The sequence below is a fragment of the Rissa tridactyla genome, chromosome 4, assembly GCF_028500815.1.
Source record: "Rissa tridactyla isolate bRisTri1 chromosome 4, bRisTri1.patW.cur.20221130, whole genome shotgun sequence".
In the NCBI taxonomy this organism is placed as follows: domain Eukaryota; kingdom Metazoa; phylum Chordata; class Aves; order Charadriiformes; family Laridae; genus Rissa; species Rissa tridactyla.
This window is the reverse complement of record NC_071469.1, coordinates 26,222,566-26,249,886: the sequence shown is the minus strand read 5'-3', so window position 1 is coordinate 26,249,886 and position 27,321 is coordinate 26,222,566. Positions and strand designations below refer to the sequence as shown.

General features: G+C 39.9%; 1 protein-coding gene across 3 annotated transcripts in view; it reads left to right on the top strand.

The window, feature by feature from the left end:
- The first annotated feature begins 10,971 nt into the window (after positions 1-10,971).
- The window catches only part of TSHR (thyroid stimulating hormone receptor), a 69,572-nt gene continuing 53,222 nt past the window's right edge, over positions 10,972-27,321 (top strand). For all 3 annotated transcript variants that reach the window (XM_054199977.1, XM_054199976.1, XM_054199975.1), the window contains exon 1: positions 10,972-11,141. In XM_054199977.1, coding sequence (XP_054055952.1) covers positions 10,972-11,141 — 170 coding nt within the window. The remainder of the gene's footprint in view (positions 11,142-27,321) is intronic.

The following is a 27,321-nucleotide window of genomic DNA, read 5'->3' as shown; positions in this document are numbered from 1 at the left end:
TGTCAGCTGCAGCATTATCACAAACATTGTAACTCTTTCATATATGCATACGAAATAAGGCTTGTGCCACTGACTAATACATAGTTTTACCATCCTCATCAATCTGAGGCTTGCTTGGTTTAAAAAGTGAAATGCTAAAGACTGTTACAGAAAACATGTAAGCAGCCATGTATGCCAAAACTCCTGAACTGTGTATATCTTTGCTGAAAAAGATCCAAACCATCAAGATCCCACCACTACCAACAGAGCAAAAAGCAGCAGGCCAGTGATGTTTTCAGATTCAGTTGATTCAGTGAACACCAGTGTAAGGTAGTAAAATGCTTGACGCTTACTGTGGTTTTTGCACAACATATTTAGTGCAAACTTCTGGTGTCCTCTGTTCCCTTCAAAATTCAAGGAAGGAGAGATGGAACAGGTAAGTGTGATAGGGTTGTTGATGAGGGTTGCAAATTTACCAGTCTGATGAATGGTCAGCTCAGTAAAATCTGTTCCTGGAACCTGTGCATGTTGATTTCCAGACTAGATGGATGCATTAGTGGTTTTTTGCTGTACCTTTCTTCAGAGTAGGGAGAGGGCTAAGATTAGTGTGCATGTATTTGTCACCATGTCTGGACAGAAACATACAAAATGCCCTGCTGGTCCATTTTGCCCTGCATACTGTATTCAACAGTGACAGCAGGAGATGCTATTTAGAGAGAGCACATGAACCTGGCTACTTTCTGTGATCTGACCCTCTCTGTAGTTACCTCCAGCATCCACATTTAGTCATGTCAGAGGACATTTGTAAGAGGACTGTTTCCTTCAGTACGTGTTTACAGGCCTGTAGCCCCTAAATTTGCATAATCCTGTCTGCCTCACTGGCAATGATTTCTGGAATTTTACTTCTGTTTGTGTGAAAAAGTGGTTTCTTTCTATTCTGTGTCTGCGTAATTTAAGGGCCTTTGCTGAAGGTTGTGCTAAAGGGTGATTGAAAATCTAAGTAAACAGTGTCTAAAGTCCTGTTGATGGCTTCAGAAGACTTTCAAAATATATGAGGAACATCTGTTTTCAGAAAAGCTGTTTTGACTCTTCCTCCAAAGATCTTATTTATATAGGCATCTATTAATTTTGTTCTTTATTATAGTTTCTACTAATGTACCCACTACAGTTGTTGGAGCTGAAACTGTATTCAATTCTGGATTCTGTCATTCTGTGTTCTAGATTCTGTAATCTGTATTATTTGAATCTGAAATTCTTTTATTTTCCTTAGAATCTCTGTTAAATATTAATATAATGCTAATTAGTCCTCTGACACAAAAAGGGTGTTAATTGAGAAGTACACCGCAGTCACTAGTTCTGCTATTTCAATCAGTAAGTAAATAAGATTTTGAATGGTTATTTTTCTCAAATTGAAAATCAAAGAAATATCAGTCTGAGAATCTCTCTGAGGTCTTCTACAGTAAGCACAAAGAAAAAGCATCCTTCAGTTTTAGGTTATGGCTTTATCTCCTCTAATGTTCCTTTTGTATGCTACTCCATCTACCAGTGTCATAGACTGTGGCAGCATTTCTTGTTTTGTTGTATTTGAAAAGGGATTATTAGTTTTGGGGTTTCATAAGTTGTTCTTCAACTGCTTTTAAGGTCGTTTTACTGTATTTTACCTTTAACCTGCTAGCATTTGAAAGAAAACTTTGTGTTCTACCCTAAAACATGGCATTAACTTTTTGGAGGATGATTTCTTGCTTTTAATAACTGACCTTATCCTAGTGTTAACAACAGTGGCTTTCTTATGCCCTTCCCAAAGCGTTATTTACTAGGTATGCATTTGCAGTTTGGTGTCCTTAAAGATTCACCATGAGGCATGCTTGGTATCTCCTTTGTCTGCTCCTTCTAGCAGTTTTAACAAGTATCTTCATATTTCTGTAATTCTCTTTTTTTGAGGCTGAAGAGTACTGTGATTATTTTTTTTGTTCAGTTTTGTCATAAGGATGTTAAATGAAAGAAGATCTCTTCAGTTTGGAATGAGTATGCATAAGAAATCAATGATTTAACTATGCTACTATACTAAGCATACTTCTAAAGAAGTCTTTTAAAATTACAAGCACAAAACCCTTTCATGCTGTTATATTAAATCAAAAATATATATTCCAGCATTCTGTTATCTAAAGTGCTGTGTTGAGACAATCATTTGGCAGTGCTTGCATTTAGAGAAGCCAGCGTGGTCTTACTACTTAAGGCTAGTGCTGCTTGATTAATGCTATTGTGCCCCTTGACTCATACACTTAAGAAAGATCATTGTTGGGTTTTTTTGAAAAGGAAATAATATTATGAGCCATTACATTACTGTATATATAAATAAATGTACAGGGAGCCTGAGGATACAGACCTTAAGGTTGGAAAATCTAGAATGACTATAGCTTTTTTTTTAGGCTTAAATTGAAATTTTTAAATTCTTGGATTTGTTGCCAGTGTTATCTTTTCATGCTACACTACTTGTCATCCATGACAAGTCATTATTCTTGTGGCTTTCAGGAGATCGTTTAGATATTTCTTTCAAAAGGCTATCAAATAGAAAAGATAAGATAACCCTAAATAAATAATTAACTGGCTTAAAGATTCATCATTTACTGGGCTCAGAAAATGAATTCTTTTATGAAGAGGTATCATAGACACGCAAGAAGGAGAAGCACTGTGGGCTAGATGAATTGACACCGAAGTCAGTGAGTTTATAAGCCAGTTTTGATTTATGATTGTTGCAACAAACAGCCAAGCTCCTCTATTAAACATGCTGCTCTCCATATCAAAGCGGGTATGTCTCATGACCCAAGTGAAAGAAGAGTGCAAGATCTGTCGAGTCTGAATTATGAGGGCAGCTAAATTTTCGCTGTATGTTATTTCTGAGCACGGATGCCTGTGCAACAGATGCAGGCAGAGCAGAATGAAATCAGACGAAGATGACTAGAAAGCTGACTTGAGACAAAGAGGCACAGGCAATATAAGTCTGAGAAAAAACACTTGAGAGCTTTTTTAGGATAAATGCAGACAGGAAGAAAAGGTCTTGTAATTGTAAGTAAAGAAGCTATCTTCTATTTGGTGCCCCAATCTAGCAAGGGATGTCAATTGCAATAACAAGGACTTCTGCAAGTACATAAGTAACAAAAGGAAGACTGGAGAAAATGTGGGCCCAGTGCTAAACAGGAGCGGGGGCTCTGGTGACAAGAAGACATGGGTTACTGAATGCCTTCTTTGCCTTAGCCTTTGCTTGCAAGAGTGACCTTGAGGAATCCAAGGCCTCAGAGACTGGGGGGAGAGTCTGGAGCAAGAAAACGCCAGGGAAAAGTCTGAAGAAAGGAAGACTTACCCTTGGTGGAGTAGGATCAGTTTAGGGAATATTTAAATAAACTGAACATACATAAGTCCATGGGCCCTGGTGGGATGCACCGATATATGCTGAGGGAGCTACTAACATGCTGAGGGACACTAAGGTGATTAAGGGACTGGCACATCTCTCCCATGAGGACAAGCTGAGGCAGCTGGGGCTGTCTAGGCTGGAGAAGAGAAGGCTTGGGGGATCTCATCAATGTGTATAAATACCTGAAGGGAAGGTGTAAAGAAGATGGTGTCCAGTGACAGGACAAGAGACAATGGGCATAAACTGAACAGGAACTTCTGTCTGAACATAAGGAAACGCTTTTTAATTGTGAGGGTGACCAAGCACTGGCACAGGTTGCACGAAAACATTGTGGAGTCTCCATCCTTGGACGTAGTCAAAAGTCATCTGGACACAGTCCTGGGCAACTGGCTCTAGGTGACCCTGCTTGACCAGGGGCTTGGACCAGACGACCTTCAGGAGTCCCTTCCAATCTCAGTGATTCTGTGACTGTCATTCTGTAATCCTTTCTGGATAGACACACACCTGCCTGAAAACAGCTTTCATAGTTCTCACCATAACTAATGGCTTAAGCCCAAGGCATAGTTTCGTCTTACTGTTCTCTTTGAGCACTCTTAGAATTGAGAACCTCAGGCTTTACAAGGCTTTACACAGCAGTACCTCCTATTTAGTCTTCAGCCAACTGAGTATTTCAAATTTCACAGCTTTTTCATGGCTTTTTCATGAAATAGAGCCAAAGGAGAAGCACAAGAGTTCCTTAAGATCCCATAACCGTAAAACTCCATAGCTACCTGGTTATATAGACATGAATCTTCAAGAACCTAGGATAGCATTCATTCATGTAGCTGTTCAAACACTTGGTCTGATGAGTGGTGCTGTGTCAAAGCAGCGCGTCTAATGTAATTTTTTCTGGCCAGAAATTACTTCAGATGCTGAAATAGAAACAGGTAGGAACTGGCATATCTTCCAAGTGTCTAGAATGGCTAAATACATTGATTATTCAGAAATAAACCCCAAGTCTTTATTCTGCTCTTTACTAAATTATTTTGCCAGTTTAAACACTTCCTCATACAGATATTACAAGATTTAACTGTTGATACCTAGTAATCCCTTGAGGAATTTATGTGGAACACTAATGAGAGCTGATTGCTTCTTTGTTAGAACCTGTTTTGGTTTATCTGATTTGTGTATAGACCATATAAGCAGTGCAAAGATACTTGAGATACCATATCAAATCTGGCAGATGAGAATAATGTTACTTTTTAAAAAATGACCCCAAAACCAGTGGAATTCTGAGCCTTGCTGTGCTTGAGATGAGAGGTACTAAATGAGCGACTGCAGCTGTCACTAGAGGGAGTGTCTGTAACAGTGGAAAAATATGCTTGTCAATTTTTGCCATGTTTAAATTAGTAGGAACCTGCAGGGGTCTTTGAAAAAGCACCAGGAAAAAAAAATAATCTGCAATATACTGCAGATTTACAAGTGATCTTTCTTTCCTATTTGCTTATTGGGATCAGAGCATAAGCCATATTAATTGATTAAAACTGCTTCATTTCTCTGTCCTCAGGGCAAATATGATTTTGAATGTCTGTTCTTAGGATTATGATTGTGGAGGTACGCACATTGGTTATACTTTTAATACATTAACATTTTTTAGAATATAAAAAATTAACATTTATAATATTCTACATGGGGCGGAAAGTTACCAGTCACTGTAAGCTGCTAGATGCCATCACTTTTCAGAACTGATGTGGTCAGAACTACTGATTATTGTTCTTTTTCACAGCCAAAAATACTTGCGGTCTTGACTAAGCTAAGCAACTGTGTTCCATCGTTCCTTCAATATGGGTCATGTTTCTAAACCCCCTGTTTTCCTTACTATACTGTGAATAATCCTCAGTTTCTCTGCTACTTTCTTGACAGATGAAGTATTCCAGACAACTCTATAAATGCAAGTGAGGTGCAATAATTGCACAATTTTCCCATTTTCCTGCCATGCAGGGTGTGTCTTATTGCATGTAGTTACTTGTCATTTTCTCTTTTGAATTTAAATTCTGAGCTAGAGTTCACAGACCTCCCTAGCCTGGGGTTATCTGTAGCTTTACAAGCGTACTTTTCATTCCACCATCTGCGGGCCTGTTCAGGAAAATGTTGAACAGAAGGACCAGAAGGTGTCTAGGAGAAGCCAGAGCGTGGCATCACGAGGCTAGTGGCTCCTTCAGGGCCAGGACCCAGTAGCCACAGGGGATCCCACTGGGGCAGCAGGCAGATCCTGGCAGCCCATTCCATCCTGCCCACCCAGCCAGTACTTGGGCAGCCAGGGGGCTCCGTGGCATCTCCCACCCCAGGCACTGGGCACCTCCCTGGGGACTGGGACAGGCCAAAGCTGAACAAGGATGTCAGCCTGGGAGTCAGGCCTGGCTTAGCGGGGCCCATGGCTAGGCAGGGCAGGGCTATGGGGAGCTGGAGACCAGCCCCAGTGTGGCAGCACTAGGGCAGGGACTGATGGCCCTGGAGGCTGACGTGGGGTCCTGGGCTGTGGGCAAGGTGGGAGGAGGTCCTAGAGGAGGCCAGGCAGGAGCAGTCAGGCCCATCAGTGCCCTCAGCCCTGACAGGCTGCTCTAGGAGGAACAGCAAGTTGAGAGCCAAGCGTGGCCACAGCACAGACAGTGACCTTACCAACAGGACACAGTCCTGCAGCAACTCAGCAGCATTGGTTTGGTGATATTGGTAGTCCCAGCAAGGCAAGGAACCAAATCGGGTCCAGGGTCCAGACAGGAAAAGTAAGAGACACCTGGTGACAAGACTACAATGTAGGTCTGAGGTCTATCAAGGAGTCAGGACTGGAGACAACGCCAGAGACAATGCTACCTTCCACGTAGGTCCAAAGTCTTCCCAGGAAAACCAGTCAGCAAGACAGGGCTGCAGGAATTGGGCTGGGAACAGGTTTAACTTTTCAATAGCTCAAGGATGGGTTTGGGTGCCCAGACCTGAGCTGACCCGGAGCCCTGAAGCTGTTGCAGAGGGTGCGGGGTGCTGGAGTAGGCAGGTTGGCTGGGGCAGAGCCCTGACAGAGTGAAACAACTAAACTGTGATTTCAGACTTCTAGCCAGTGAGTTCCTTAACATGCTAGAAACTACAGTGTAAACAACGTCATCTTGCTTAGAGCATAACTTTTCAAAGCAAAGCCAGTGCCTGTGGAAACACCATGTGGTTAGCAACAATCCTTCTTCTCCCCAAATTCTTCCTGTTAATGTGCCTGACTCAAAACATGGAAGCCAAGTCTTGAAGCCCAGGAGGCAGTGTGTCTAGACCTGGAGCTCTTCCCAGGTTGAAGCTGCCTGTCCTGTTTCCTTCAAGGCTATCAGGACTTGAATGAGAGGAGTCCCTTGCTTCTCTCATTCAAGGTTCAAACCCAGAAACCATATATTAAGCAGTTCTTATTTATTTTGAAATCTGCTCAGAACATCTACAAATTCAGTATCAGCCTTGCCATTTCTTTGGTCTGCAGTCTTTCATAGTTGGCATTTTTGATCCCTTAGAAACAGCTTGGAAGACATTTATTCCTTCCATTAACACTTTCCAGACTACCACTGCTGCCACAGAGCCATTGACATACCGAAGCTTCTAATGCCAATATCTACATGCATACTCTTTTTCCTACTAAGTAAAAGGTAATTCAAAATACTTTGCCCTCAGTGAAAGAGCAATGAAACAAATTACCCTTCCTCTAGTTTAAGAGCCTGAAATACAATTACTATGGAGTAGCTAATGCAGGGTAGCCTATTAGTAAAGGTAAGCAGCATAAGGATACCTTTAGTACACCGAATGAATGAGTATGATTTGGTTTATGAAAACCCACTGAAATGACTCAAATCTTGGGACTACTTATCTGCCCACCAATAAAACTACTATTCCTTTGCGTAGTCCACACACAGTGATACATAAAAAAGTAATACTGAAGTTGGAATAAAAGTGGGGGAGAGGGGGGTTGCAAGAGGCGACACACAAGAGGTTGCAACAAATCACCTCAGCAGTACTGTCGTTAAAGAGAGGGTACACATCCCTAGTCTCTTCCTGATAACCAGGCCATGTTATGAAAAGTAAGGACTCCTCTGCTGTGCTCTGAGTCTTATTAGGTCATCAAGATTGGTTGTGAGAAAACAGATTAAGCTGGAAAAGGATTTTAATGCTGCTGCTCAAAGCTGACAAGCTGCCTCTGGACAGTGTCAGGCAACGTTGTTTGCTAGATGAAACAACTATGGCTTGTACCCACTAACTGGAAATCAGGTGTAGAATAGACTAATGACAGCTAAGGGACTTGGTCCAAAAGAAGACAGAGATTCTTTTGGTGATACATTTGTTTCACTAGATCGCTTTGTATGTCTCTGTGTTAGCCTATGTCAACAGAAATATTTATTTGCCAAAGCCAGAAGGAACTGAGATTTTAATGATTTATTGCTAATACAGCACATAGTGTCCCCAGGGTGAGCTGGATACTTTGTCAGTAAGAACAAGGAAACCAGCAGAGAATTTTGACATCCTGGGAAAACCCTGTAGGCACCTGTAGCACTGTCTGAATTTTGTAATAGTAGGTGAAGTTCGTTAAGTGGCTGATGACTCCCTTTCGCTAGAGGACCTGAGCCAAGCCTAACTCCAATAAACTTTTAGTTTTGTTTGGTCTCTGATATATCTGCATTTCATTTTCAAAAGTTGTGGCCATGTGGCTACAGCAGTATAAATCATGAAAACCACAACATCATGAGAGGAAATAAGGAGGCAAGTCCTGAAGATCCTGGCAAGTGCCTCCCTGCAAGATGGGTGGGCACTGAAGCGTTGTTTCCAGATCTGAGAAGGATCAGTGGGATTGTATGGAGCACACAGGAAGGAACCATGAGCTTACACCACAGCCTTGGCCCCCGTTCTTATGAGTTGCCCTCAGAGATTACTAAGACTTTGGAGTATTATGAAATGATACAGTTGTGTCCCACAGCTGATAGGATGGATGCATGAGAATGCGTGTCTTGTCTGTGGTCCCCAAAACAGGAAGGCAGGCCATGCCTCATGAATGTCAGGCAATATTACCCTGGATGTCTTGGACAACAATGAGGGGTGGACTAACCAGTAGGTTGTTTTGTGGATTGCGGCAACTGTGGTAATGTTGCACTTGCTGACCCTGAATTATTATGCCACACAGGATATGGTGCGGCTAGCTTCCACAGGGGACAGGACGGGATTGGACAGCATGGGATGGGATACCAGCCCAGAAATAGGTGTGCTTCTGCCCTCAGAATCTGTACTAGCTTGTGGCTTTCTTCTTCATGAAATTTGTCATTAGCTCTCGGCTGGGAAAGAACATGATCCCACCGCTGAGAGATAGCAAGCCCAAACACATTGATAGCAGCCTCCAGCAGCTTGGTCTGGCTTACACTGTTCTGGAGTCTCCCTTAGCACCGACCAAATTGGTGAACAGTTACAGAGCTCCATGTCTGACTTGACAACACTGAGTTACACCTTTTCCTTTGTGTGTGCCTCAGTTGAGTGTGCAGCTCCCTTGTTCATCAGCCTTGACACTCAGTGATCTGCCTGTGGCTTCGTTTTTATCTAGTCAGTTTGGTATAGACACCAAAAAGTGGCAGTGGGTGGTGGCTCTTAGGGCTGCAGGGTGAGTTACAGATATGAGCAGTGTGCCAGAAGGACATGACTGAGCGAGGCACAGGACAGCCAGCATTCCTAAGGGAATTCCATGCAATGCAATCTGAAGTTGTCGGGGGCGCTCTGTGGTGGATGCTTCAGCTTGTCTCCTCACTGGGACACCTCTAAGGATAACCCTATCCTAAACAGGATAGATGTGTCTGATGGGATTCCTCACTTATACAAGAACTAAGGACTAACATATGTCTGCAAAATCAGGATTTATATTGTATTTCTTTATGGGCACAGGATTATTTGCTCAGCTTAAAAAGATAGGTTGAGGGCATTAATTATATTTAGGAAACACATACTAATGAACCGACTTAAATTACTTTTAAAGATTTATATCAAAATAATATCCTATGTGTTGTACTCATAACTTTTGGATAACTCTGATCTAGCTGGAGGGGAACTATTTATCCAAGAAGATTGTGGTCTGATTTTTTACTGCAAGTAGGTCACTTTTCCAAGTTTCCTCCTCCCAAGGTTACAAACATTTTTGGTGACATTTTGTTGACATTTTTCTTGTTGTGTACCTACACATGCACAAAATCTACATGAAGGAGAAAACACTGGAGTTTAGTTAAAAAAAAAAAGAAAAAGTTAAAGGAATTGCGTCAAAGTATGAAAGAACTTTCTTTACTGCCTCGTTAGATTAAACAATATCTTTTTTTCTCATACTACTTTTAAATATTTGTTTTTAGCAAGAGTATGTCTTGTTTGTGAAGAAACACAGGATTAAAAGAGTATTAACCAGACTTTTTCAGCTTAGTATGTCTGTCAGTCACAGATATGACTGCTTCAATGTGGGAATCTCTGTCCCATGTCCATTGTCTGTCATGTCATTTTCTGTCCCTAACAGTGACTGGAGGAAGGTTGCTAGTGACAAGTGACTGCAAGTGACAATAATTCCACCTCATTTCTCTGAAGGTTAGATTTTTTGCTGTTTTTTTTGTTGGTGGAAGGATTTTATCTTTTCCGAAAATGTGGAAAATGTTACTCTCTCCTCTTCATTTTCCTCTCTTTTATCACGTGATTTTTCAAAAGCACTCTTTTGAATTTTCAGTGGGGTTTTTTTTAACCGTTTTACATTTAGTGAATATCTACTTTGCAGTTAGTGAATTTTTACTCGGTGTAGAGACCCGTTCTAGCTTCACTGCTTTTGCAGGTGAGCTAGTATCGCGCTTACACAGCCCCTTCCTTCCCTCCCTCCTTCCCTCCCTCCCTCCTCCCTTCTGCAAAGATGCTACAAGAAACGTTGGGGGTGAGAGGTCTCGTCGCCGCCGCCTTTGCGAACGGCCCGGCGAGCTCGTCCGTCCCGCTGCCGGCACGGAGCCGGAGCCCAGCTCCCTGCCGGACAGCCCTCGTCCGCTCCGCCCCGGCTGGGCTCGGCTGGGCAGGGCGCCCGTTCGCCCCGCTCACTCCCGGCCGCCTTCGGCAGGTGGCCCCGGCGCCCCGCGAGTGCGCTGGGACCCACCGGCCGCGGAGGGGAGCACGGGAAGCGGCGCTGCCCCGGCGGCGGGGGCCCGGACGGCGCGGCCGGGCTCGGCGCTGCGCCGAGGCACGGTCGCCGGCGGGGGTCAGGCCCGGGGGACCCCGCGGGAAGGGTGCCGAGGAGCAGGGGGGCCGGGTCCGTGCGGGGCGGGGAGCGTCAGGGAGGGATGGCCGGCGGGGTGGGCGCGGGGGCCGGGACGAAGGGACGGAGCCCGCCCGAGGGAGAGGGCGCGCAGGGTTTGCCGAGACCTTTCCTGTCCCCGCTCGGGGAGGAGGCGGCGTTGTCCAGCAAAGGTGCCTCCTTTCCCGAGCAGCTTCTCCCGGCGGGGCAGCATCGTCTGCCCCTGCGGCTCCCGTGTCTCCTCCCTTCCCCTCGGAGAAGCGAGGGGCAGAGCGGGAGCAGGCGGCGGAAGATGCTGTGCCTCCCGGTAGCCTTCCAGTTGCTGCTGGTGCTGGTGCTGTGCAGCCAGGGCACAGAGAGGTGTCCTTCAGCCTTCTGCGAGTGTTCCGACTGGGATGACTACAAAATCACTTGCAGGGACATCCACTTCATTCCCAGGCTTCCTGAGGACACCCAGACCCTGTGAGTACCTTCGGATGCTTTAGTGGAGACACTAGCCAGGGTGCAAGAAGGAGCTGCTGTGAGCTAAAGCCCTGTGAGATGAGGGAGAGAAGTGGTGAGTGCTGTAATTTACCTGGGCAGTACAGCATAGTGGGAATGGCAATGTGAACTTTGTGTGTGTCAGGGAGAAGCAGGAAAAGTGTCTCTCAAACCTTATAGAGAAGTGAAGAGGTGATTCTGTTGGGCCTTAAAAGTTCTGAGTAGGATCTGGGAAAATTAGTCGCTGGAATGTTTGCAGGCAAACTGAGCAGAAGGCTGGATTCTGTGTGGCATGTGCCCAGGGGTTGAGGGGAAGGAAGGATAGATCAAACACAGTTTTGTAATTAAAAAAAAGAATAGGAATTGGATATGCCACCTCGCAAACAGTTCCACGAAAGCTTCTGTGCACTTTCAGCTTCTTTGCCAAAGCCTGACAAAAAGAATCCATGGGAACTGAGAATTCCAATATACCATCTTGGAGACGAAGTACTTCAGATAAACAAAAGTGTCGAGTACGAGATAGAGCACCAAATTTGGAACTTGCCAGAGTGATAGGGCAATTCAAGTACCTAAACCTAAGTGTTTAGTACCATTACAGGCACCATAGAATATCTTGTCTGGGTTCCTGCTGCCAGTCCAGAAGAGCATCCTGTGTCGTATCTGTCAGCCCCATATATAACAGATAAATACTCTAGGGAAGCCAAAGTGGCAACAATCAGCTATAACTGAGGAGCTGAAACTCCTGGCTTTTACTTTGTCTCATAAGGCATAAAATGTTTCTAGTCTTCAAGGGAGGGTTCGTTTGTAAATAGATTACTTTCTCATAAAATAAACAAACTCAAACACAGTTGATTTAATTGCAAGATAAAACAATAACAGGTTGATTGGTTTATGTCTTGATAGTGATTCTTAGGACTTTGTTTGAAAATATGACCCATGAAGTTATTTGAACTTACTTGAAAATGAAAAGATTTCTAAACACCTGAAAGTAAAGGCTTAGCAAATTGATCATGTACCTGAAAAGACAGAGAAAAAATTATCTATGTTATTTCCATTATTTATGCATGCCTTCGATTTTTTGGCTGATTAGACTACACTATTTCAGTTGATAAGATTTTAAACTATACGGGTTTTGGTTTGGTTATTACGCTTTTGTATATGTGGTTTATTTAGTTTGAAATCGCAGTAATGTTACTGTGTGTAACATGCAGTATGTTCTTTAAAATCTACCATGGCAAGCTAGAAAATAAAGCATTTTCAGTTCACAGGAGAAATATGCCTTCGTACAGGTATTTAAAATAGTTAATAGAAACAATGAGATCACATAATGGAATTGGATTCTTTCTTTGAAAAATGCTGGTATGATGTCTGAGAAGAACCTCTCCATATACAGCTTCACAAATAAAACACTTCGGCTGCTGGAGTTCTAGTGTTTTAGACATCTGTTGTAATGCGGGATCTCAGATCACAAGCCACTGTTTTTAAAAGACAAAAACACTCAGTGAAAATATTATTTCTGTGGAAAAAGTAATTGACAATAACAATTGAGAAATATTTTTCTGTTTATTTGGGGTGTATTGTAATCATCTGTACCAATTGGGGCAAGCCTTGCAAACTTCTCAAGGAGTGTACTCCCTACCATGGTCATTATAAGGTAAGAAAAAAATCCAGGCAATGATTGTGATTTTAAAAATTGTGATTTTATAGTGTATGGTAGAAAAGGTAGAGCATGTGCTGTAGAGTCTGTTTGATTTGAAAATAAATGGGAAAATTCTCTAAGGAAATAAGGAAAGCAGATCTCTCTAAAAAAAAATAAATTACCTTTTTTTTTTACTTCAGTTTGCAGTTTTCTCTCTGGATAAGGCGTGTATATTTTCCTTCTGTGTTATTATTTGAATTGCCGAAGTCTGGTGGACTGTATCTAATTCTGTAGTCCCTTGCTCTCAACAAATGTCTTAATCTTTCTTTCCCTCGGAATGTTAAATGGGAGTCATAACAGTTAATTTGTAGCTGGTTTTCATTCAGAGTGCTTTCAGATGCTTCAGACTGACTGACTTGCATGTGGAGGATAAAATAACACAGAGTTTTCCTGAGAGACTGTAAGATGTGTGCCCCTGCTTCTGTCATGTTTTGCATCCTTCTCCCTTACACCTGGCAACAGTTCTGAATTAAAGACAAAAGATTGCAAAATAATTGAAGTTTCTTTTAACCTTCAGAACAAATCAACCCTTCTTTGGAAGTATGTAGGTGTGCATATCTGCACATTATGTGTTGAAACCCTCTATAATTTTCCCCAAATCCAGCAACTTCGTTACTTTAGGTAAAGTAACTTTGCCTCTTGGTGGTTATGCTTATAAACCTCAAGATCGTCAATTTTAAAAATTCCTTCTAGGGCTGTTCAGTTTTGTAGGGTTTATAAAGCTAAGAATCTGGTGAGCCTAGGAGTGCTTTGCCAGCTTTTGGAGATGATGAGCTCTTTTCAGGATCTTGAAACTCCAATTAAAGTTTCATTCTGATTATTCAATTGGGACTGTTCTCATTTCTCTGCCCTACTTTAAGAGAGTGGTGTAAGCATTTTTTCAACAAGCCACGTTTACAAGAAATTGCAAAAAAGGTTTATTTCCAAACTCTTTTACTGGAGAAGTGTCATGAACTGCAGCCAGTAAAGTGTTTGTTTTAAACTGTTTTTAATGTATTTGCACAAATATAGTTAATGCAGGTGCTTATCCCGCATGCCTGAGTGCACAGATGTTGTTCTTGGAGATGCTTTTTTTTCAGTACAAGATTTTCTGTTTTTTTCTTTTTCTGTGGAGTAAACAAAATAAGTAGAAAGAAAAAGGTTTTGTGTATTACAGGCAGAGCTTGTCTTGTTGCCTGAAGTTAAAGATCATACCGTACCATGGTAGGAAAGCAGTTCTAAGTGGTATTGAAATACAGTAGTATACATATGAAATTAGGTATCAATAATTTTGTCACATCTGTAATATTTTCATGCTTCTCTCTGCACAGCTGACACCTGGCTTGGTCTGGTGCCATTTTACCCCTGCCTGGCCCTTCTTTGCTTCTGCCCCTGCCTACTCTTGACTCCACTCCTCCTTCACGCTGTGGCAGTGGCACGATGTGCACACTACTGAGGGCATCCCTGTCCCAAGCCCTTGACTGGCAGTGCTTTTCCCTTCCACCAGCACAGTGCTGGAACAGAGCAACAGTTGGTGCTATAATCTCCTCTGTGTTTGGTGGAATATGCCGGGGGAGATTCTGGATTTTCAGTGCAAGCAGATCCACTAGGAAGTGGGGGTTAATGACTGTGAAGAATTACTTTCACTTAACATATCACCAAAACCCCACTGAACCTTTGTCCAAAGATATAATGCTTGAATTATTGTAATATCTTTCTTGGCATCATTAGGATGAAATATCCAGATGGTATCACTGTCCCAGCCTCATCTCAGTGCAGTTCCCAATGCTTTTCATATTATGAATATATTATTAGTTGCTTTTAATTATTTTTTACTTTGGCAATAAAACCAATAAAGTTTTGCTTCTTATTTATTTGTGCTCTACATCACCCGCATCCACTTAATAAAATACCTTCATCTTCCCTTCCCATCCCCAATATCCTCAATACCCTTGCTTAAGTTTTCTACTACTTTAAGAACAGCCATAGCAAATCAGCCCAATGGCTCATCTAATGCAGTATCCTATCTCCAGGATTTCCCTTTTCTTAATTTTCCTTAGGTATCTGCATATGGAATTCATATGTGGTACTCTCCATGAATAGTATCTCAGCTTTCAATTATTTTTACCAGCAGGAAGTTTCTAAACTCAGTGTGGTTTTGTTATTTTAGTAACCCTCAAAGTGTCTCTTGAGTTTTGTGTCTGTGCCTCATTCAGTTGTCTCTTGGGCCCATTTCAATGTCCATAATATCCTTCAGCAATGAGTTCCACAAGTTTAATAGAAGTTGCAAGAACTCTTTTTTGTCGTTGTTGAAAATGCCACGTTGTCCTCCCATCACCAACTGCATACACAACATTTTCAGGTCCGTGTTATATACCTGAACAATAGGTACACAACCTGCTGACAATATTCTCATCTCCTCCCTATACCTTCTATAGCAGGCCAACAGTAGTGTCCTGTGTTCCTTCCCATAAATGTTACTCAGAGCAGTCTCATCTGCTGCCTAAAACACCAATATACATATATATATATATATTACTGGACAGAAGGCAGCGTCTCCTGAGTTTGGAGCTGTGTGAGTGCTGAATGATTATTCCCCACAGGATGGATAAGGGCTGAGCCCTCCCAGCTTTTTTTTCTTTTTCCAGAAGGGATGCTAATAAGGTTTCTGTCCTGGACCCAGCTGCTATTTTCACATCACTATAACCAAATTAGGTTGAAATTGGACAAGAGGGAGTTAGGGGGGACAGTGGAACTGGCAGATAAATAGACACAAAACCAGTATGATCTTTAAAAAGATCTTCACATGAGGCATTAAGCTACAATTCTGTATCTGCTCCAGGATATTTGCCATAGGTAAGATACTTCTTTTTGATAAATGCAAAGCACCCTTCAGGGACAAGGACCCATGACATATGTATGTTCACTATGTTGGTAAAGGTGAGCCCATGGATACCAGGATAACAAGATTTAGTGAAAATCAACTGGTCTGTTTAGTTCCCCATGCTGTTGTCAGCTTTTCATAAAAGAGATACGGAAGCCGTTTTAACATATTTTACACAGTTACAATGTGATATTTAGAACCGGCAATGACATGCCAAATATTCATGAATACTTATTGATAATTTTTTTTGAACTGCAGAGCAAAATACGTAGCAGTAACAGTTTTACCTGTATTAACTGGCATACACATTTTTTATAAGCTTAATGAGTACTTTAGAGCATTTTGAGTTTACAGAAGCTACAAGTAAAACTGAAGGTGATGTCTCTACTTTATACTGAAAATAAATTAAACTGATTTAAAATATTTCCCCCTAAATCTTAGTCTTAAGAGTTGTCTGAAATTCAGAGGCATTTTGACTTCAGATAATTCTATCATGATCTTTTTATAGAGTTCATTACTTCAGAATTAAGTATGGAGCCTCGTAAATACATCTTCATAAATAACCTTGCAACATAAGCACATAATTATTATCCCTATTTTAATGATGACATACCAAGAATCTAAAAGAACAGGAAAAACACTCACTTGGTTAAACTGACAACCGAAGGAAGCTATTAGGGCATCCTTCAGAAAATGGAAATCATGCCCAAATGAAGAAATCTTTGGAAACTTGAAGTAATACAGTACAAAAATATTTTTAAGAGAAACTTGTGATATAAAAACTCAGTACAGTCTTTAAAACACAAAAGAGGGTTAGTATGGAAAACTTCTATCAAACTCAAATGTCAGTATGAAGCTTGTTTGAAACAAATTGAAAAATTGAATAGAATTAAATTCCCTGAGACAGATAATACTTGCATAAGAGTTCCAAAGACATTAAAATACGAAATAGCTGCATCACCTACTGTAGTATGTAACTTACCCTTTAAATCAGCTGGGGCGACAGAGGAATGGACGATCACAAGTGTAGCAGAATTCTTTTAAAAAAGTGCTTTAGGGAATACCTTGGGAACTAAATGCTGGTAGGTCTGTCTTCTTTGGAAGACTATGAAAAATAGGAAGGAATTGTTCTGGTTTTCATAAAGGGAAAGGTCACCTGATGAATATATATGCTATTCTTTAAAGGAATCAGACACATGAGAATACATTGATTTTTGAAGTCACATTTTGAAAAAAAAATCAGCAAGGAACTTAGGAAAGACTTGGGACAAATTAGCTGTTAGACATAGGAGAGCAAGCTGGTTTATGGATTGACAGCAGGTTTAAGCAAGAATAAAAAAATATGGTAAAAACCTCTTAATTTTCAGACTACAGGGAATTCATCAAATGACCTTTACTTGGAACTATGACATCGAACAGTCTGGACGTAGGCTGCTCCTTGTTTAGGCTGCTCCTAGTTTCTGGGATGTTGTAGTGGGCGTTGTAGTAAGATGCACATAGATATGCTGTGATCTTGATGAGTGAGCTGCCGTCAATACATGCCATTTTTATATTCTGCCATTTCTCCTCAATAGCCTGCCACCAGCTGTTATTGGTAGCCGACAAGACAAAAATCTTACTATTCCCTTTGAGTGAGTCTAATTGCCCTTAGAGTGATCAGGAATTACACAGATCCATTGCAGGGAGACTAAAACCTATAGTTTACTGGTTTAGCTTCATAAACAATAATGCAGCTTCTTGCCCAGATCTTTTAGAAACTGGCCTCATAAGATTTCAGTGAGATGTAGTCTTAATTACATTGTAAAAAAATATTTGGGTTGTGAATGGCTTATGTTCCACTGCCATTTAACTGTAGCAAAAAGAGTATGTTTGCTTTCTATCAACTGTTTAAGTAAGTACTCTCTGTGAACAATCACTTGGTAAAATATGTTATGATAAAATGCTAGGTGCTTGTTTGTGAACTTCATTTGTTATCCCTTCTTAATAAGTTTTAAAGGCATAGATTTAAAGGCCAAGAGGGCTCATGGGAACATCTAGTATGACATTCTAGATGGTAAAAACATAAAACTTCCCAATAGGTACCGTTAATTAAAGCTCCTTCTCCTTTTTTTTTTTTTGGGGGGGTAGAAAAATCATGTATTGTTGGTTTAGAAATAATATTAAAAAGAATCATATTAAAAAGAATCCCATACAACTGGTAACAATTTTTTCAAATGCTCAATCATCCTTGCTTTTTATCAGTGTTTGTGGCTACTGCTGTGTGGTACAAAGTACGAAAGCGTATTTAGGCATTGAATTTAAGCACTTTGAATTGCCACTCTGGAGTGAATAGCCACTCTCTGCCTTGACTTCAAGAAATTCAGGGTTCTAATTTTGATCGTCTGAACTGCACATAAGAAAAATGCCAGAACTATCCTGGAGTAAATGGGTGGGATAAATCCTTTCTCTCCCAAGATGAAATCAAGGCGACGGTAACTTTATGCCACTAGATTTTGCGGGGTCTTTACCTCTCGGATGAAAGAGTTCTGCATTCTCACAGTTAACATTATCAAATTGATCCTTTTTGTTTCGATAAATTGAACAAGTTATGATCCTGGTGTCTCCCACTGTAAGGCATATTTTTCAATACTTTATTTATACCTGTGATTCCTTTATGAACTGTCTCCAGCATTTCTACCTCCTTCTTAAACTATGACCATTAAACTGCCCATATGCTTTCTTAAACATTTTTGGGCATAGAGCTCCAGTTAGTTATCCACTGAGCATAAACCTTAAGTCTTTGTTTTTTGAGAACTTTGTTTCTGCTCAACCTGGAAGAAAAAATTCTACTTTGCTGTTCTTACAAACATTTTTTTCCTGCTCATTGATTTCAATGCACATTGAGTCTGCTTTACTCAATTTACCAAATGCTCCAGCTCCCTGTTTCAGTGACGACTTCATTAGTTACAGTTCTCACAAAATGTGTTCTCTGTTTGAGTTACATAATTCAGCACCTTTATTAGTCTTCTCATCAGAAAGTCTGCTTTCCTTTTTTTGTTGAATCTGGCAATATTTCTTGTTCATATAGGGATTGTAAGCAATTTATTCCCCTCGCTTTCTTTCTCTCTTAAAGAAAGAAGTGCAAACAACTCCTCAGCTAAAATATTTCTCTTATCAACTTAATAAAACCAAGGTGGTGCCATTATTTAATAACCACTTCTGGACTTAAACGTCAGTCTAAATCTGAATATTCCTTTTAAAAGGGAACCTTTCACATAAAGATCTAATAATCATTGGAGGACCAAGTTTGCTGAAACATTCAGGTCTTCCTATCTTTGGAGTACTTCTTCATCTTGCAAAGGTGACTATTCCGTTCATTGCCAAAACAGAAGATTGGTATAATGTCATTGTCACTGAAAGGTATTTTCATGTAAGAGTTGATCTCAGTATAGCAATTTTCCTTTTTCTCTCTCCCCAGATTTTCTTGTTTCCTGATCCAGCTTCTGAATTATTTTAAAAGTAGCCTATGATATCATTAACCCATGGAATTTTGCCTTGACTTAATATCAGCTTCTTGTATCCACAATGTCTTTTGACAAGGAATTTCACAGGTCTACTTCCCATTGCATGAAGAAACACTTCCCTTCTGGTTTTGGCGGTTTTTTGTGTGCTTTGTGTTTTGTTTTTAACTTCCTGAACTTGTCTCCCTCTAGCTTCATGTATGGCATTTTGTTCTTGTTTTTGAAGAAGGTGTAAACAGTCAATCCCATCTTCTCCCTGCCCTTCCTGATGTGTAGACCTCTATTACATCTCCGTTCAGCCATTCCTCAGCCAGAGTGAAGTGTCCCAGGCTGCCCTGTATCTTCTGTGGAAACTATTCCATACCTCTGATCATCCTTCTTGCTTTCTGTGTATTTCTTCCATTTCTAAGTAAATATTCTATTTCAAGTGACAACACCAGCACTCTGCAAGGTATTCAAGGTACAGACAAACCCTGAATTTGTACAGTGGCAAAAGTATGTTATCTATTCCTTTCCCAGTATTTTCTAATAATTTGATTTGGGCGGGTTTTGGATTTTTTTTGACTGTTCCTAAACACTGAAACCATGCTTTCATGGAACTAATGCCAAGATCTAACATAATGCCAAGATTTGCTCCTGAGTGAAAATGATGATTTCAGAACCTGTCAATTTTTAATATATGTATCTATGTATGGTTTTCCCCCTGCGTACCATTTACATCTGTTAACACCAAATTTCACTTACCATTTTATTTTCCAGCCACTCAGTCCTATAAGAGCCTTCTGAAATTCTTCACAGTCAGCTCTTAGCATTACTAGCTTAATAACTTCCCAGCGTGAGTAAACATTGTTACCTCATCCCCCTTTTCCAGGCCATTTTTGGATGTATCTTAGCCTAAATTCTTAGCCAGATTCCCGCGGAACTTCTTTGATTCCTCTCCTCTTAGAGATCTATTTACTTAGATCTGTTTACTTGTATATTATCAGCCTGATCACAATACTGCAGCACCATGTGCGCTGTCATTTGTGGTTTATCTAAGATTCTAAACCTGAAGTGTTGTACAGTCTGAAATACCAGCTGTTAGACCATTGCTTTTGTTACCGTTAGTAAAAATGTCATGGATGCTGACCAGGTTTCCATACCAGGATTTGTTAGTTTCCCTTATCCTTCACTGAGGATTTTTGACAATCTGAAAGGCAGAAAAGAAGTCTTTGAAAGGCTGCCACTGGATATTTAAGTGTCATCCTTAAGTGCTCGCATTAGGTAATCTCTCTCCCAGAGCCGTTTCAGGCTCTCTACCGGTTCCACAAGACAGCACCACTGCCTTACTTTAGCTTTAAATTCACAGGGATGAAAGTGAATAATTTATTTGGAGTGTAGTTATCCAAACTGTCACAAACTTGGAAATTAACTGGACCATTTTTTACCCTAAGGAAGAACTAAATTTTCCTTGTATATTGAGGTGTTTCCCTCAGGAGGAGATAATTGCATAAACTAATTGTTGATATGTAAAATCCTTACATAAACATTTATACATCCTGTAAAACAACAGTGAAAACTATTTCTTATGGAAGATCTAATTAAAGATACAAGTAAATGTATTACCTTAGAAACCGCTCAATGCACACTCTTTGATCAGTCTCAAAACTTAGATCTATTTACTTGTATATTATCAGCCTGATCACAGTACTGCAGCACCATGTTCGCTGTCATTTGTGGTTTATCTAAGATTCTAAACCTGAAGTGTTGTACAGTCTGAAATACCAGCTGTTAGACCATTGCTTTTGTTACCGTTAATAAAAATGTCACGGATGCTGACCAGGTTTCCATACCAGCATTTGTTAGTTTCCCTCATCCTTCACTGAGGATTTTTGACAATCTGAAAGGCAGAAAAGAAGTCTTTGAAAGGCTACCACTGGATTTTTAGTACTGTTCTGGATCCCCTTTTAAAAAAGGTTACATTTTGAACGTCCATTTGCAGACCAGTTGCACTTCTTGTACTTACCTGTATTTAACTTGCATTGTCATCGCCACAAGTCAACTCCAGCTGATTCCTTACATTCATCAAAGAGGAAAAATGAAGCAAATTAATTCATTATTTTATTCATTGTCTATTTTACTGTCGTTTGTGGTTCCAAAGCCCATAACTGTGGGCAATGTACAGGACAGGACATAGATAATTCTTGCCTCCAAAAGTAATGTAGGACTGCAGATAGATCTAGAGAAATGTGGGCATCTGTAAGGCAATAGAAAGCTGTATATTTGCATATATAAACATGCACATTTCTGGAATAAGGTTGTGTGGTTTTCCCTAAGGGGGAGTTTTTCTGTGCCACTATTGTAATTTATAATGAAAGACATATAAGCTAAGCAAATATGAAACCAAAATTACTGTTTGTGTGTGTTTTCAGTAGAAACTCAAGCAGTTTTGAAGTAACTTCCTATGTAGTTTTATTTCTAAAAGTCCTTTGGTGAGTTGTAACAGTATTATGATGAATGTTTCTTTACATTTCCCTACGTGCTTTTAATGTTTGTCATATGTACAAAATAGCTAGATTTCAGAGATCTTTCTGAATTTTAAAATATCTCTGATTGTTTATAAAGGCCTCTGAGGTTTTCAAAGCCTGTTTCCTTTGTCACATATAATCTCAGACTCTCTGTCTCAAAAAAACAGATGTTGTTTTTTTGTTCAAATCGAATTTGAACAAAATTTCTTAATTTACATTCGAAATGTAAAGAAAATTATTAACTAAAGCATGCTGTTCTATAATCCCTGCTCAGCTAGTCAGATTCCAGTCAAATTCCCTCCTTATTCCCAAATAAACATACAAAGATTTCTTTAAAGGGACATGGTTCAAGTGGTCTGTAGTGCAAATATGACCTACTGAAACATTTTCACAATCTGGGAGAATGGCCTCTGTACTGCAATAACTTTTTAATCCATATGTATGACTCATACAGAAATCAAGAAAATGGACAAAAAAAAGTTGAAAAAATGCTGTAATCATACACAAATGGCAAGAAGGAAAGGCTAGGTAGAAAAAGACGACATCATTTTGATGGAAAGGGTGAAGATTCTCCTCTCGTGGATCTATGGTACCAATTTTTTTTCCTGACCGCCAGAAAACAGGTAATGCTGTTGCGCAGAGTTGTGATTTTGCAATCAGTATAGATACACATGTTCAGAATTATATCAGGAGCAAACTTTTTCTTCAGGGCTACGTGAATTTCAAAATTACCATCAGGACTGTCTCAGCCTTAGTTGAATGCATGTGGTCATGTTCAGGTATGAAAAAACATTGTTCTGAAGAAGTCCTTGAATATTTTTTTTCTTTGTAACTGAATTTACCCACCAAGAAGGAACAGAATTATTTTTCTAATATCTAGGTTAAGCTCTAGGTTAGTTTTTTTAGCCTTTGTTCACTCTCTTGTTGTGACAGAGACTTCCCCTTTTCCCAACTTACAGCAGTCCTTGTGGAGGAAAGGAGAGGAATTTCACCACTCAGAGAGGTTCTGCAGGCAAATTATATTTCATATAATTCTTGTTTACATTATTACCACTTGTGGAAACTCCCTAATTAAATGAGTAAGGAGAAAACTGCATTTTTTACCACAGAGTCTTTTAAACTGTTTTGGTAGACATTTCCTTTCTGACTAATGGGTCTGAGTTGAAAGGAGCTTACTTCTTTAGTTCCTGGGGGACAAGTGTGTGTACTAACTCTTTGGAGTGTCTTGGAGCATAAAAACTTAATAGTTATTGTACTGGGTCATAAAGAACGCTCCATGTGACCCAAGATTTTGTACTGAACACTGACCAAAAGCAGATACCCAGGACACAGGGTATGAATAGTCTTATATGCAGGGATCAAATTAGGAGAGACAAAGTTCTGCTGGAGCTGCAACTAGCAAGGTATGTGAAAGATAACAAGAGGGACTTCTGTAAGCTCATGGTCTGCAAAAAGGAAACGCAAGGAAACTGTGGGCCCGCTGCTCAAGGGAGCAAGGGACCTAGTGACAAAGGATACGGAAAAGGCCTCAATGTCTTCTTTGCACTGTTTTGTTGGGGGTTTTTTCCATCTGCTCCCAGGCCTCCTAGGTCCCTTTGCCTAGTAGCCCAGCCTCAGGAAATGGAGCATTACTTGCAGTAGAAGACAGACTAAAGCAGCACTGGAGTGTACTGGACAAACAGAAATCTGTGGGACCAGATGGGACGCACCTAAGGGTGATGAGGGAGCTGGTTGGTGTCATTGTGAGGCCACTCTATCATCTTTGAAAGGTCCTGGTGATCAGGGGAGGTTGATGATATCTGAAGAAGGCAAACATCATGCACATCTTCCATTATGGCAAAAAGGAGGATCTGGGGAAACATAGGCTAGTGGCTGCTATATAATTATTTTTTGTATGCAAGTCATTCTGTGCATTTGAACATCCTTCTGCAGGTGCTATGTACATGACCATTTTCTTTATTTTGTTCTGTATTTCTGCCTTAATAGTTCCTAACATTCAGTCTGCCTTTTTGACCTCTGCTGAGCAGCTGGCAGCAATTATAGACACTTAGTGGTCCTCTGATTAGAAACAATAGTAGCCAGCAATTACAGCCTGTTCTTACTGTCTTTCCCTCTGGGAAGTGAACCTCTTCTGACTCCTATTTTCTGAAATTTCATGGTCCCATTTGAACTTTCTTTGCAGCCATTTATAGAGTCTTAGCTTGATATTTCAGAAACGTAGCTCTTCTCTATCGTATTCAGAGTACATGCTCCTCCGGTGCAGATGAAGCAAGGCAGTGGACCATTGGAAAGGGTGGCCAGCAGAGGGACCACATACTGCCAGATAGATCTGCCCAGAATTAGTTAACCAGAAGAAATCATTGTAATCCTTAAAAAACATTTAGGGTGAGCTGAGACTGACAAGACCTTTAGAACTGATCATACTGAAAGTATGCCAGTGCTTTTAGGAAAGTATTATTTTTATTAGTAGTTGTCAGAAAAAAATCTAGGCATGAAATATTCTTTCACCCATGGGACTCCCCCTTAGATACCAGGGCTAAGAGGCAAAACCAGAAGAGAAATCTGCACTATTTCTGCAGAAAAATAGAAGATTGCAATGCTAAAGACATTAAGTAGAGAAAACTAGGGATACAGTGAAAAGGTATAGAAGAAAGAAAAAATAGGAGTAAGCGGCATAAAAGACCAGAGCAGAGGCAATCTCTATGGTCTAGATAGGTGGCCAAAAGATAGCCTTAGAAGTTTTCATATTGTGCCATCAAGGTAGTTTAACTCTTCTCTGAATTATACGTAATTGTACAGTTAATGTGCTAGGTAATAATGTTAGGTTTCTTTTCAATTACCTTTACTGGCTCTTCAATCTCTATATTTAACTATCTCCTTATCCGTGAGAGAAAAGAGCTCAAACTTTCTGTGTTGGGTGACTCAACCGTTCTTTTTAAAGACTGCCATTTAAAATGTTAGTTTTCATTAAATGGGGATATACTAGAGGTAATTACTCTATACTTTGGTACCTTTGTTATTATTTCAAAACAAGTTGAAAAGATTTCTGTAAAATTATTCTCTGATGCTTCCTTTAGATCCAGACAGATCACACTCACTTTCTTGAGATCAAGAGAGAACTAGCCTTATTTTAGAATGTGTCAGCAGCTCATTATCTATGTTGAGGTTTAAATTGTAATTAGTTTACTGTAGGTGCTATCATTGCTTCTACTTGAGTCAGTAGCATTGGATTTTGCAAAATCCTGAATATCATTGTTTCCCATTGACTTGGGTAGTGTACTAGGGCACTACCTGTGTCACAGAACATTGACTAGAATAGAAGCTGTTGACATAACATGGGTTTTTGCAGATGGGACCTTTTTAATTCTTGAGTAAAACAAGATTCTTTTTCTACTCTCTAAAATTTTGGCTACCATTAAAGAAAGACCTAAGTGTGGCTGACAAGCTGCTATATTATTAGCAGCTTCACAACTAAATTTGTTAGTTTGTTTGAGGCTCTTTAATGTGTTTCCTATGAATATGAGGATGTGTAAGGGCTAAGCCCAGCAGAATACAAAAGCATGTTTGAAGTTTTTGAGGGACTGAGGTTGTACTGCATACCAGCCATCCATGTTTTGGCAGATCAGCATTTAACGGTAGTCTGTCTGTACTACATGTGAAGTTATTCCATCACAGTTGGTGATGAAGGCAGATCATTTAGATTTTTTTAAAGTACTTCCTGAAATGGACCAGTTTTCCAAATACAGTCACCTTTTATAGACTGTTTTGAGGTTCTGTAAACCCATGTTACAGAAAATATCAAACTTTATTGATTTTGTAAATACATACAAAGCCTGTATGAGTCAGATTTGTGAGAAATCGCCTTCTTAACTGATACCAACAGAAAACATACTATTATTAGCTTTTTACAAAATACTCTGTAAAAAATGTCTTAGTGGTTACAGTATTTCGTATTATTTAAACTTCTTTCCTTTTACAATTATATCAGTTAGCTCTGATTCTTGGTTCAGGAGAAGGCTGTTGTGTGTTTCTGAAGTGTAATGGGTTGGAAATTTAATGTCAAAAGAAAACAATGTAATGAAAACTGACTGCAATAGCAATTCAAGATTCAGTGGACTGTAACACTTACAGAATCAGTCTGTTAAACGACTGTTGAAATCCTCTCCTAAAACAGAGTTTTTTAATTCTAGTGTAAAACACTTTTTTCTATTAAGTTGATCAAAACCAGTCACCTCCACAGACAAGGAAAAGATAAAAATGAGTTTCTACTGCCATATCACCATTGTCTTTTGTGACAATGTGCAGTATTCTCATTTAAGTGAACCTCTTCTTAGCATCCACAAAAGAACTATTTGCAGTCCCTCTGCTTTTCTGTTGAGCAAGTTATCTGTCTAGTTAAAGCATACTGAAGTAATGCTTGCTTCTACTGGGAATGGCTTTTTGTTTTGCACTTGTACAGTTCCCAGCACTGGCTGGGTTTCTGCGCCACAACACAGGAATCGTAGATTTTACAAATGTACAAGAAATGCTACTGATAAAATGACTCATAAGCAATGAAAAAGAAAATGTATTCAATGTTCAAAAAAATATTATTTTGATCTTCAGTAGTCTCTCTGGTTCCCTACTGTCATTCATTCCTACCTGGTGACTTCATTGGGTTGGGGTGTGTGGGGGTGTGTGTGTGCGGGGGGGGGGGGGTGTGTGTGTGTGTGTGTGTACAGTAAAGCAGCGCATAGTTTGTAAATAGCTTCAAGAGCCCTTAGAACAGGTTTTTCTGTGACTCCTCATTTCGGTTATGAACAAGTCATTTCACTTCAACATTTCACCTTAACTGAGAGGATAATACATACTAATTTTTTGGACCTAGTATTTGTCAACATGCAGGATTTTTGTATGTCAACAGCAGGATCACAGAAGTAATACCATGCCTTTTCAAGCAAAATATGTAGGTAGATATAATGACATGCATCACATTTGAAAGGAAATTTTAAAAGTACAGATTTTTGTAAAATGCAGGATTTTGGAAGCATTTTATGCTGCAGCATGTGCATACAATTGTTTAAATTATTACCTGAAAGACAATTGATAAAATATTTTAATGGATTTGGTAAGTGTAATGGTGTTTGGTAGAAAAGTAATTAATTATTTGAAGAAAGATCAACTCTAGTTTTGACTTCAGAAATAGCTAAATACTTTCACAAATGAGAACAACTCAGTATTGTTCGAAAAATGAAATAATTGCAACTAAAATGTTTTGGTTTTGTTTGTTTTGGTTTTTTTGTTGTTTTTTTTGTAAAAAAAACAACAAAAGTGTAGCTGTTTCTTATGCTAACCCATAGAATATCCAGATATTGTCAAGGAAAAATCTTCCAGTTGCGAGAAATGTGTCCAATGAATAGGCTGCACATCTGTGTTTGATATTTACATGCGACGTCTCATCATGTACTTGACTTCTACTTAATTTCTTTGATGCAGAAACAGCGGTTATACACTGGGTTTACAGGTACCCTGTGTACCATGAAGTATGTTAACAATTCCGTTGGAGGAAAGTGAGCGATATGTTAACCTGATACCAACTGAAAATTTCAAAGGT